The 12,238-nt window shown below is 57.7% G+C and overlaps 4 protein-coding genes across 4 annotated transcripts; 1 reads left to right on the top strand and 3 right to left on the bottom strand.

Annotated features, from left to right (window-relative positions):
• Nucleotides 1-36: 36 nt before the first annotated feature.
• On the bottom strand, nucleotides 37-888 carry SPSK_00055 (rhamnolipids biosynthesis 3-oxoacyl-[acyl-carrier-protein] reductase; the record flags this gene model as incomplete). Its single annotated transcript, XM_016727036.1, has 1 exon — nucleotides 37-888. The coding sequence occupies one exon, from the start codon at nucleotides 886-888 to the stop codon at nucleotides 37-39; it is 852 nt and encodes a 283-aa protein (XP_016582532.1).
• Nucleotides 889-2,465: 1,577 nt separating this feature from the next.
• Nucleotides 2,466-4,154, top strand: SPSK_00028 (4-coumarate:coenzyme A ligase; the record flags this gene model as incomplete). Its single annotated transcript, XM_016727010.1, has 1 exon — nucleotides 2,466-4,154. One exon carries the CDS (start codon nucleotides 2,466-2,468, stop codon nucleotides 4,152-4,154), a length of 1,689 nt encoding a protein of 562 aa, XP_016582531.1.
• Nucleotides 4,155-5,135: 981 nt separating this feature from the next.
• SPSK_00034 (uncharacterized protein) lies at nucleotides 5,136-6,497 on the bottom strand (the record flags this gene model as incomplete). Its single annotated transcript, XM_016727015.1, has 2 exons — nucleotides 5,136-5,308; nucleotides 5,366-6,497. The coding sequence occupies 2 exons, from the start codon at nucleotides 6,495-6,497 to the stop codon at nucleotides 5,136-5,138; spliced, it is 1,305 nt and encodes a 434-aa protein (XP_016582530.1).
• Nucleotides 6,498-7,546: 1,049 nt separating this feature from the next.
• SPSK_00004 (cleavage and polyadenylation specificity factor subunit 1) lies at nucleotides 7,547-12,209 on the bottom strand (the record flags this gene model as incomplete). Its single annotated transcript, XM_016726989.1, has 4 exons — nucleotides 7,547-8,151; nucleotides 8,222-9,644; nucleotides 9,721-10,022; nucleotides 10,094-12,209. The coding sequence occupies 4 exons, from the start codon at nucleotides 12,207-12,209 to the stop codon at nucleotides 7,547-7,549; spliced, it is 4,446 nt and encodes a 1,481-aa protein (XP_016582529.1).
• Between the last annotated feature and the right edge of the window lie 29 nt (nucleotides 12,210-12,238).

The raw sequence follows: 12,238 nt of genomic DNA, 5'->3' as shown, positions 1-12,238 counted from the left end.
ATGTACAGAATGTCGTCCAACGGCCCATCCGGCCGCTTACAGCTTCGCCAGACGGCCGGCAGATAACCGTGCGCCGCCGTCGACGGAGATGTCCTCGCCGTTGACGTAGCGGCCAGCAGCCGACGACAGGAACACGGCCAGGCCGGCAATGTCCTCCGGGATGCCCAAACGGCCCAGTGGGTTGTCTCTGCTCAGCTCCTCCTCGCCGCCCAGGTTCTTGATCAGGCCCTGGGCCAGTTTCGACGGGAAGAAACCGGGCGCAATGACATTGGACGTGATGTGGCGCGGGCCAAGCTCCACGGCCAGGTTGCGGCCCAGATGGTTGGCCGCCGCCTTGGACACCGAGTACATGATGGTGCCGGTGGCGCCCACGTGCGGCACGTTGGAGCCGGCCGTCGAGCTGATGATAATAACGCGGCCGGGGTCCTCGAGCGTTGCGCGGCCCTCAAGCAGCGGCAGGCTCTTCTGGACAAGCTCAAAGATGCCGCGCACGTTCAGGTCCAAAATTTTGACGGACGAGTGCGGCGGCGCGTCCTCGAAGCGCGAACCCCACGAGGCACCCGCATTGCACACCAGGATGTTGAGGCCGCGCGAACCGACCAGGTCCTTGACCTGGGCGACCAGCTTCACAATGGCGTCGGAGTCACCCACGTTGGCGGCCAGACCGACGGCGCGGCCGTGTATGCCGGGAAGCGCATTGAGGCGCTCGACGGCCTGGTTGATGCCCTGCTCGCCCTCGAGCTTGCGGGCGGTCACAATAACCAGCGAGGCACCAGCGCGAAGAAAGGCCGAGGCCATGTGCAGACCGAGACCGCGCGAGCCGCCTGTGACGAGTGCCGTCTTGCCCTCGAGCGAGAAGAGCTTGTCGAAGTTGCGGAGTTCGGACATGATGGGGGGGTCGTGGGGCGAGAGCGTGCGAGGTGAAATGTTGGAGGACAATGGGAGAACGAGATAACGACAAAAAGAGGACACCAAAGTGAGTTCAAAATACGGAACGCATGGATGCCCTATGTTACTCCTATTTCTCAAAAACGCAAGTGTGCATCCGCATTCGCACCTTTCGTGCAGCGTAACTTCTTTTCCCCCAGCCCAGGCAGGTGCGATGCTCTGCCTCCTCTCCTTGTTCGTCAGTTGGTGGTCTGGCCGTGTTAGTGGCGGTCTTCTCCACGCATTGATTCAGTAAAACCGGGTCGCGCGATAGGGGTGCCGCGGCAGACTAACACCACACACGCCACCTGGGACGCTTGTTCCTTCAGTAGTCTCCGCCAATGCAACTTACCGTGGTAGTTGCCGGTTAGTTTGCAGATTGGGCCTGGAACCTCGGTGCCTCCTTCCCCAATGTCTCGAGAGGACAAACACATTCACACAGTCGCACCTACCGTTTGGTGCAGCCTCCACCCTTTTCCAGCCACTGCCCGTTGCACCTTCCTTTCTTTGTGTTCTGTGTCTCCTTCCATGCCAGAATCCACCTTGCCTCCCCGCAACCGACATAGCCCCGATATCCCGACGGGAAAACAGTACCATTCCTCTCTCCTGTCGCCAGTCTTCGCCTTTCAGAGACGCCACAGCCTCTCCACATAGACCGTCAACCCCAACGAACGCGGAGTATGATGGCCGGCGAACGAGATACACAGTTAGACAGTGCAGGCTGGGCCCGCGGCCGTTTAGGCCACAGGATCGGTTCTGTCCGCCACTGCTGACTCTGCTTCTCCAATTTCTCAATGGACCTCAGGACCGGATATGATCTCCGCTGCCGTTCCTTGTATGGTTGAGTGCGATCCGTCTGCAGTGGCTGTCTTGTCTGTCATCCTCGGTTTGCTCTCTTCGCTGCAGCGTCTCTTCCTCGCCTGGCAGACTGGTTTACTTCGTGACTCAAGTGCTCCTACACTCGCCCTCTGGTCCTCCGAGGCAACTACACTCCGTGCTCCCTGAGCTGTTTGGTCTATTGTATGCGATTTCTTGTTCTGATTTTGTCTCTATCACTTCAAGAGGGGCCGCATATTGCCGGATCTGCTGCTGGTTCCCTTTTCCTGACAGCTGGGCCCATGAGCCGTCTCTCCGCAATTCCTGGTGCCTTTTCCGCGGCGAGTAAGCTGCTGCTCCATTGTCCCCTGTTTTATGTTGTCTTGACGGCCGCTTTGTCTTATGTTATGTAACTCAGAGCAGCGTTATACTTTTTGGGGGTACTACTTACCTTTCACTACCTCGCTTTTTGTTTGCCTAGTCGGTTGGTGTTGCATGTTCCCATCACGAACTTTACCTGTCGCGTTTCCATTTCTTTGGTTTTCTGTTGTTGCCTCTTTTATATCGTTTTTTTTTTTTTGAACCTTGGGCTCTGACATTCTCGCACAACAACGACGAGAGGTCCTTTTCTTTTCCTTTTTCTCCTCCCATCTCACCTCCTTACCTTTGATACCCGGTCTTCTCTCACTTTGCGCCTCGCCAAACCTTACCTCACCGCCAAGATGCCGTACACATCGCTCTACCCAGACCTGGACATCCCCCAAACCAACATCCTCTCCTATTTGTTCCCTGAGAACGAGAAGCCGCAGGAAGAACCTCTGTGGTATGACACGCGGGACCCCGTCGACAAGAACCTGTCGCCAGCCCAGGCTCTAACATGGGTCAAGAAGCTGGCCTTTGGCCTCGAGCGATTCGGCCTCAAGCGCGGCGATGTTGTCATGATCTTCACGCCCAACCAGATCTTCGTGCCCGTCGCCTATCTGGGCATTGTCGGCGCCGGCTACATCTTCAGCGGCACCAACCCCGGCTACACTGTACCTGAGGTTGTTCACCAGATGACCAACACCCAGGCCAAGGTCGTGCTCGTCCACCCGAGCCTCGTTGATACCGCTCTTCAGGGCGCCAGCAAGGCCGGCATTCCCAAGTCCAACATTTTTTTGTTCTCAGACGTCGAGAACAAAACGCCGGTGCAAGGTGTGGTCGACTGGCGCCAGGGACTGGCGGGATCGGATGCCGATGCCGCACGCTACAACTGGCCCGAGCTGGCACCATCCGAGTCCAAGACGACCGTGGCCACCATCAACTACAGCTCCGGCACGACCGGTCTGCCCAAGGGTGTCATGGTCTCACACGCCAACCTAATCGCCAACGTCGACCAGACCATCTTCATCCGGTACGCGCACAAGCCGTACGCCTTCAAGGACCGCCCACAGGAGCGCTGGATCGGCTTCCTGCCACTGTACCACGCGTACGGCCAGCTGTACACGATCCTGATGGCCATCAAGCTGCGTGTGCCCATCTACATCATGACCGAGTTCCGGTATGAGGAGTTTCTGTTCAACGTTGGCAAGTTTCAGATTACCAGTCTGCAGATTGCGCCACCCATTCTCGTCATGCTCTCGAAGCGGCCTGAGACGCAGCGCTACGACCTGCGGTCGGTGCGCGACGTGCTCTGCGGCGCCGCGCCGCTCAGCCGCGAGCTGCAGAACGAGTGCCAGCGCCGCTTCAACATGCAGATCAACCAAGGCTGGGGCATGACGGAGGTGACATGCGGCGCGATCCATGTACCCGGCGGCGTCAAGGACGACTCGGGCAGCGTGGGCCGGCTGGACCCCAACTGCGAGTGCCGCTTGGTCGACGAAGACGGCAAGGAGGTGAAGCTGGGCGAGCCGGGCGAGCTGCACGTGCGCGGTCCCAACATTTGCATGGGCTACTGGCGCAACGAGGAGGCGACCAAGGAGTGCCTGGTGCCCGACGGCTGGCTGAAGACGGGCGACATTGCCGTGTGCAACAAGGAAGGCTACTTTTGGATTGTGGACCGGAAGAAGGAGCTGATCAAGGTCAATGCGCTGCAGGTGGCACCGGCGGAGCTTGAGGGCGTGCTGCTCGAGAACGACCACGTGGCGGATGCGGCGGTGGTCGGCATCACGCTCAACGGCGAGGAGTTCCCGCGGGCATACGTGACGATCCACGAGACATCCAAGGGCAAGGTGACACCCGGGGACATCCAGGCGTGGATGGCATCGCGGGTAGCCAAGCACAAGCGGCTGACAGGCGGCGTGGTCTACGTAGACGAGGTGCCGAAGCTGGCGTCGGGCAAGATCCAGCGCAAGACGATGCGCGACTGGGCCAAGCGGGACGCGGCCGAGATTATGCGGAAGCGCGCCGCGGGCAACAAGTCGAAGCTGTAGACGGAATGGAGAGGCAGATGAGGCAAACAGGAGTGAAAAGATACGACCAAGGACACCTCATGGAAAGGGTAGTCAACCCAGACCATTCGAACACGGTTCATAAAGTCATCCAAGCTTCTTCTGCATCGAATCGGATTTATGGTTTTAGATAAGAGCTTTTGCTTTGCTGTTCCATTATATACTTGCTTATTTGTCCCGTTCTTAGTAGTGGTTCCTCTGTACATACGCATATATATGAAAGAAGCATTGTATATCGATAAAGACGCAGAACGATGGGATGCTGAACGAAAAGAGCCTTGGTCAGTGGCCTTGATTGCTGCACAATCTGAGACTCTACACATATTCTCCATTGAAATACCGTAAGCATAAGCCGTCACTGGCCTTGGCGCCGGGACAACTCAGCCGGCACCAGGCGTGCTTCCCCTAAAACAATCCTTCGTTTTGACTCGTAGGCTGGTTGATCCTCAAAAGCAACCTTTGCCGGCTTGCTAGCCTACCATCCTCGTACTCTAGCCACTCTCTCTGAGTATTCATTCTCCGTGGGCGCATAGAACGTGCATACAGCAGCGTACATATTAACGACGACCCACTGTTCCCTTTTGCCACGATGGGTTCCCGACAACATCTCGTCAGAGAAGCCGTCATCACTTGACTCAATGGCTGGTGCTTTGTCTTACGTTCATACCATTTACACGTTAGGCATGTGAGCTATTACAGCTCATGAAGGTTGTCAAGATGATGTCACAAGACAAGATATCACAAATGCAAGCTGTAAACATGGACAAAGTTGGAGAAATGGAGTGGCGAGACGGAAGCTTTGCTCCTCTCGGGCATCGTGTTCGAAAGATACGCATCGGTGCATGTTCGCCATGCGCACCTTTTGTCTGTAATGTGGTGTAGGAACAGAGTCGTGATCGGTCGTTATCGTCAACGTATTCGTACAAATAAAAAAAGGCCGAAAGCCGCCCTCCTCTCCCACAGTTACTTCTTCTCGTCTCCGCTGGCATCTTCCTCAGCAAACTCGCTCGCCCTCGAGGCGGTCGGGTTGTTCTCGCCGCCTAGCGCCGTGGTGGCCGCCTCGCCGAGCTGGTCCACTGCCTGCTGCAGCTTGTCGCGGTACGCCGTCAGGTCCGTCGGCACATTGCCAAGGGCCACTGCAGAACGTTAGAAGGGGATCAACTCAAAGCCAAGAGAGAAAAGAGAACACCTACATCGATCAAACAGGTAGTACGATGTCACCAAGAAAATGGGCATTGCCACAATTAGCGACGTCCACTGCCGCGTCGCCTTCTTATACTCGGGCGTGTCGGCAATGTTAGGCACCGCCGTGGCACCGCCGCCGCCGACATCGCTGCCGTCGTAGAACGGCTCCTTCTCTTCAGCACTTAGTGTAAGGCGGGCCCGCCCAGGAGCAGCGGGCGGGGGCGTGGCAGAAGATGTCGTCGAGGCCATGGCCGCAGCAGCCGACCGGGCAGCCGCTGCCGACATGGGTGGCGGGCGCGGCGTCGTCGGTGGCGCCGCTGCCAGGCGCAGGCGCTTCAGCTCGGCCAAGGCCTCTTCCTGGCTGGCGGCCGCATATGCGGTCTGCTGGGCAGTAGGCGGCGGTGATGGTGGTGTCTGTGCGGTCTTCGAAGCTGCCGCAAAGCGCGGCGTGCGTATCGCAGGGGCCGAGGCAGCAGTCGCAGAAACAGATGCCGCAGCTGCTTTCTTCGTCGCCGTTCTCCTTGTTGTCGTGCTGCTGGCCGTCGTTGGCTTGGCTGACGGGGGTGTTATTGGTGCTGCCGCCTTGGCAGGAGTTGCAATCTCCGCTGTTGTCTCTGTTGCTGTCGCTGTCGCTGCAGCCGCCTTCTTTCTTGTTGATGTCGTCTTAGTCGCCGTTGCGCTCGCCGTCTTGGATGCCGAGGCTCTTGTCTTCTTTACAAGTGCCGGTGCGGCTTCTGTTGTGTCGGCTTCGGCTACCGGCTCGGCTTCCTTCTTCTTTCTGCCCCGTGTTGCCTTTACTGGTCCCGCTGTCGTAGAAGGATCCTCCGCTGCAGCCGCCGCCGCCACCGCTGCCGTCGCCACCTTGCTGCTGACGCGCTTTCGCGTCGTCGCGGCCGCCGTGCTTGTCGGCAAGACTTCGGCCGCCGCTGATGTAGCGCGAGACGTGCGTGTGGCGCGGGGCTTGGTTGTCGAGGAAGAAGAGGACGAGGACGAGGACGCAAACCGGACTGCAGCAGGCGACGGCCCGGTTTGGGCTCCCTGCCGTGCGACCACGGCGGCCGGCGCTGCACCGTTCACGAGGCAGCCATAGCATGCAGCCGCAGCCGCTCGTTGCGCGCCGTTGGCTGCGATCCACGACATGGCGGATGATGTGTGATTGCTATAAAGGAGAGTGTCAACCGCAAGATGTCAGCAGTCTTGAACAGGAGGGCGCAAAACGCCGCGGTGGGGGAACAGGCAGTGGCACCGGGTCCAGACGTACCTCAATGGCCAATGTGGAGGGTGATGCAAGGACGTAGCCCAAAAGAAAGGCCGACAAGAAAGGCCACAATACAATGATCCCAGGAAAACGAGACAACAAAAAATGCCAAAAATCGGAATCCCGAAATCAACAGAGGCAAATGGGAAGACGCCAGAACAGAGGAGCGCAAACACCCCCACTCTCTTGCAATGCCGACAACAACGTTGTCAATAAACAAAAAGAGGGGACCGATTGCTAAAGTGGCATGTCTCGTCGGGAACGCGCTGTGGCTCTTTAATTTCCCCTTTGTATGCCCCTTTTCGCGTCTGTTTCGCGCAGCTCGAGATTTTAACGCCAGTTTGTGCCGTCTTGTTGGCGGCTCCTTCCCATTTTTGACACTTCCTCACCTGCTTTCCAATTCATGCGGGGAGACGCTAAATTTTCTGGAAACTCCCAAATACGAACTAGCGCCACAATCAGCACGACCGGCTGTCAATAGCCAATGAGATGCCAAGCTGCTGTCAATGCACAGTATTATGATATCGCCTCGTTTTGAACAATGTTATATGAAGGATGATATACCAACGGACTCGTGGCTGGTTTATATTATTACATTCTTTTACATCCAATAAATGCATTTGTCTCGCTTCTATCTGCTAGTTGTAAAATCAAAGCTTTTATGCATATTATGTTTAGCATTTATTTCGTAAAAATAATTAATTAATAGGTTCATTAAATCGAAAATAACCAACAAATCAAGCCACATGAATACATCAGAAGCACCCTAATAAGTTAGTTGTATGTATATGTCTTGTATTCTGGACAGAAACAAGCAGCACTCGAGTCGTTTCACTCTTCAAAGTCGCTTTTATTTTCAAACTCCCAGAACATATGGCGTACTATTTTACAGTCATATGAAAGATAAAAGGCACAGAGTTCTCGCCGACCCTTAAAAGTACGACATCCGCGACCAGCCTAGCACGCCCTCAAGCGCCGCCCGGGCATCCAGCGCGCTGGCAAAGCCTACTCGCCCGGCAATCTCGCTCTTCCGCCCGGACCCCAGCTCCACCCACCGCGCCAGCAGTGCACCGTCCACGACGCTGCGGCCCACTGCGGCGTCCACGCCAGGCGCCTCAATGGCCGCATCGTCGGCCGCGCCAGCCGCCACGCGATAGCCCTTGGGGTTGAGGCCGGCAGTGTGCGTCAGCGACGTGGCCATTTGCGCGGCCAGTGACGATAGCCGGCGGTACTCGGACTCGGACAGTGGCGCCAGAGAGGCGAGCACGCCCGTGGGGCTGGCCATCAAGAGATGCTGCGCGGGTGGATGTCCGGCCTGGCGCTCGTCGTCGTCGTCGACTCCCATGGCGACGTTTGCACCTCCGTTTTCATCCCCGTTGGTGTGACCATTGGGGTGACCATTGGGGCGACCGTTGGCAGCAGCATCGTCGTCGTTCACTGGCGTTGACGGCAGTAGAATCGAGCTTGTGGCAAAGTGCGCACCTGTACAGAATGTGGCCCGGTGCAGCAAAAGATGGCCCTGCAGTGATTTGGGATCTGGGCATGTTTGTTAGTACTTGTGCAACAAGCAGTCACTCAGTTGTTGACAGGGACGGCAGCTACTCACGCTCCGGTTCAAATTGCAGGACATGGAGGTTGCCCTCGCCATCGGTCGCCACAATGAACAGCTCTTTGCCGTCGGGCAGCAGGTCCACGTTGATGGCCCCCAGCCGCGTGTTGCTCTTGCCAAACAGAATCATCTTGTACGGCTCCTCCGTGTACCCCGTGAACCACACGCCCTTGAACGCGTCCGCCATTACGCACAGGCCGGTCCCCGGCAGCTCCTTGGCGCTCGTGACGTAGCAGTTCATATCCATAAACGCCACTGGCAGAAGCGTGCCGTCTTCTTTGAGACCGCGCACCAGACACTTTTGCCCCTGCGCCACCAGCATCAACCCTTGTGTGCCAATCTCCGAGAGCGCCGTCACGGCGCCGCGGGGAATATCCTCCTTGGCTACCAGCTTGAGTTTGCGATTCGTCTCTGGCCGCCCCGGCTCCGGAATCACAGTCACCACGTCGTACACGTACACGCGGCCGCGGATGGCCAGGTCCTCGCCGCGCGAGATGGCTGTGCCTACCGTGACCAGCTGCTTGCGCTCGTTGGTTGACTCGGACACTTCCAAATTGAGCGTCTTGACGCACATAATTACCTCATACTGCTCCATCTCCGCCGTGTCAATGACCGTCCAATTGACGGGGCTGACGAGCTGCAGCTGGCCCTGTTCGACTTGCGGCTTGAACGAAATGTTCTCTTTGGCCCACTCGGCCCGGTGGTTTTCGTCCTTGGGCAGCTCAAAGTCGACGAGTGTGCTGGCGCCCACTGCGTACACCTCGGACGGCGGGTGGTATGCGACGGTGTTGGTATCGACATTGAGTGGGACCTTGCGTACGCATACGCCTAGCTCGGCAAAACTGGTGCCCGCAGGCAGAGAGCACACTCGACTGGATCCCTCGGCATCGACATAGATAAATCCGCGCTCGGATCCTTGCGTGTGGAACGAACTGAGACTCCGGACGGCGCTGCCTTGGAGGTTGAGCACTCTGGGCAACGACTTGGCCGACTTGAGAACAAAGCTGGGCGAGGCACCGGGGAGGAAGACTGTGCTGTAGCCACCAATGTTGGCAAAAGCACGCAGCGGCATGATGCGGGGCGGAGGGCTGTTTTCATCTTGTGACGGAGGAGGCACAGCTGGCGCTTTTGCAAAGGTGCCGTTTGGTACTTTCAAGAAGCGGAGGCTTTTTGCGAGTGTCTCTGGGGCAGAAGCCACGCTCGCCCGGATCGGCTGGTAGATGGTCAAGTCGTCGTTGGAGTGGCGGAGGATCAGGTACGGCGACTTGGCGACTGTGTCACCCAGGTCGGCCACCAGAAGCTCTGTCAGCTCCTCCCTTGTCGTGCCCCGTCTCGCCGTGTAGTCTGCCGACAAGAGCGGAGGTATGTAGCTGAGGCCGTCTGCAACGTATAATTGCTTGAGCGAGGGGAGTGAGTAGATCTGGAAGGATATTAATTAGCGGCATGAGATAAAGTAGCACGGTCAATTAAAAGTAGGCATGGAAACGGTCTCTTACGTGAAATTGTCCCGCTTCACTAAGCAGGAACATCAGAATGTTCCCCTCTCCACTGGCGTTGTCAGAGAAGGCACCTATCGTGTCGTGATACAGACAGCCTGTTGCCCACTTCGTCGAAGTCAGCGGCTCGTCTTCCCGCTCGAGCTCCTCAAGCTCAAAGTCTTTGTTCATCTTCGCAACAAACGCGCTTGCGTCGTCACGGATCACCAACAGATATTCGTCGGTCATGCTTGAGCTCAAAATTTTGAGCTCGACGTCGGTGTCTTCGTCCATCATTGGAAGAATCTGCGATAAACCAAGGTCTGCAAAGATTAGCAAACGGGAGAAAAGGATGTAAAAAAGATGAAAGCAATAAAGGGCGATATAAGCTTACCTCCATCGTAACACCGCACTTCGGACTTGAGGACCTGAATAATGCGCTTGTGCTTGCCCATGGTGCCGGCATGCACCGTCGACCCGGCCTCTGGATCAAACTCGGTGCCCGTAAGCTTTTCAAAGCCGGTGCCGGTGACAGCGTAGACGTGAGACCGTTCAAAGCCGTCCTCCTCTTCCGTGGCCACAATCATAAACTTGTCGTACTGGGCTGGCGATTCGTAGTCGTCGCCAACCGTGGCGCCACCCTTCTCGCCCTGGAGCGTCTTGGGAATCGGCTTGGACGCGCACACGGTCCACAATGCCTGTGCCTCGGAAAAGTCAAAGACGCCGATGGGCTCGGGATTGATCTCCCGGTTCAGAAGCGCCAGCGCCCCTGCCTTCCCTCGGCCAACAGCACAGACCAGACTGAGATCGCTGCGGATCTTCTTCTCGTTGATTGATTTACCTGCTTCGCCTGATGAAGGCGGAGTACCAAAGGTCATGTCCCGAATCGGCGAGATGCTGATCAGGCGATCGTGGATGCGGAAGCTCAAGTCGCCGCTGCCCTTCCCAGAGCCGCCCTGCGCACTAGATAGCTGTATTGTCGACGGACCATCCCCGTACAGGTCGTCGTCGTCTTCTTCATCCTCAATTTCTTCGCCGTCTTCTAGGTCGTCATCAAAGGGCTCGTCGCCGCTTTTTTGCTTCCGTCGTGTCGTTTCTGTTTGCTTCCGCGACCATCCCAGGACAACCGAGTCGGCATCCTCGCTGCCGGCAAATAGCGCCTGTCGGCCAACCCGTGTGAGGTAGGCGACGCCCGATAAAAGGGACCCGCCGCCCGCTTCTTGTGAGACGGGCTTTATGCTCACACCGGATACAACCCGACCGTCCAAAACGAGTGTCACCACCGCAATCCTGCCGTCGTTCAGAACCAGGAGAAGCTCACCTGACTCCGGGGACATAATCTCGATATTGCAGCCCTCGAGTCGCAGGCCGAGCTCCGACTGGTCGGCGAGGCCAAAGGATGTGCTCTGTTTCGTGAAAGGGTTCACAGCCACGCCATTAGCACGGCCAGACTGATCGATATGGATGAGCTCGTTCGTGCCAATGAGCAGAGCACCGCCGATGGGCGACGGCACAGGAAAAACGCGGAACAAGTCCTGGGGCAGATTGGTGACCGAGAGGATCGTTGTAGACGCCTTCTGCTGCAAATCCAGTGTAAACACCATGTACGAGAGGCAGTCGCGACGGCCGAGGACAGTCGACGGCTGTGTCGCCGAGGAGAGAATGCCAAAGGTGGGCTCCCGGTATTCGTGGAGGAACGAGAGGTGGACGGGGTGCAAAAGGGTTGGGTCGAGGTTGGAGAGGCGGAGAACGAACGAAGGCGCAAACGGCGTGTCTTCAATGGGCCCGCCTGCTCCGGTGACCACGGCCGCAGCCGCATCCTTGGCTGGCCGCGGCCCGTCCAGCTCCTCATCCCAGTCATCCATGTCAATATCCTCCTCGTCGGGCTGGCGAAACGGCAAAATGGCAAGGTTGCGGGCGCCAAATCGAAGCGCTGCACATCGGCTGCCGGGGTCGGCAACGAGGAAGTTGGCATAGTCTCCCAGTGGTGCGGCCCACGGCGCACCCTGCAGCTCGTCCTGCTCGTAGTAATGGATGGAGATTGTGGAGAGGTCGTTGGACTCGGGGTCCCATTCGACAAGACTCAGCCTCGCGTCTTTGAACGCGAGGAGCAGCGCATCGCCGCCCGACTTGGTGCCCGCAACCTTGATACGAGCCAGACCCGTGACGGTCCCTGCTAGAGTGAACTCGGCCACCAGCACCAGTTTTGTCAAAATGCCCTTGTCAGACCGCAGAAGCGCAGAGTCGCCGCCGAGAAACGACGTCTCTAGCCCGTCTCCATCGCCATTGTTGACGCGGCTGTCGAAGGCCGCAGCTTGGGTGTAGGGGGCCTGGGCGGTCGAGCTCGCGTCGGCCTGCACGTCGAGGTCTGTGGGCACGGCCTTGGTCGTAAATACCTGCAGCAGCGACGATTTGGCGACGACGAGGTTGTTGCTGCGCGCTGAGGTCAGGGCAAGGGTGAGCGAGTGCGTGACGCCCGTGGGCGGCGTTAGCTCGGTGTAGCACTGCATTGTCGTCTTGTGCAAAGGACGACCATGTT

Source organism: Sporothrix schenckii (genome assembly GCF_000961545.1).
Source record: "Sporothrix schenckii 1099-18 chromosome Unknown Cont51, whole genome shotgun sequence".
NCBI lineage: Eukaryota > Fungi > Ascomycota > Sordariomycetes > Ophiostomatales > Ophiostomataceae > Sporothrix > Sporothrix schenckii.
Note: the sequence above shows the minus strand (reverse complement) of the source record. Positions and strands in the feature narration are given on the sequence as shown.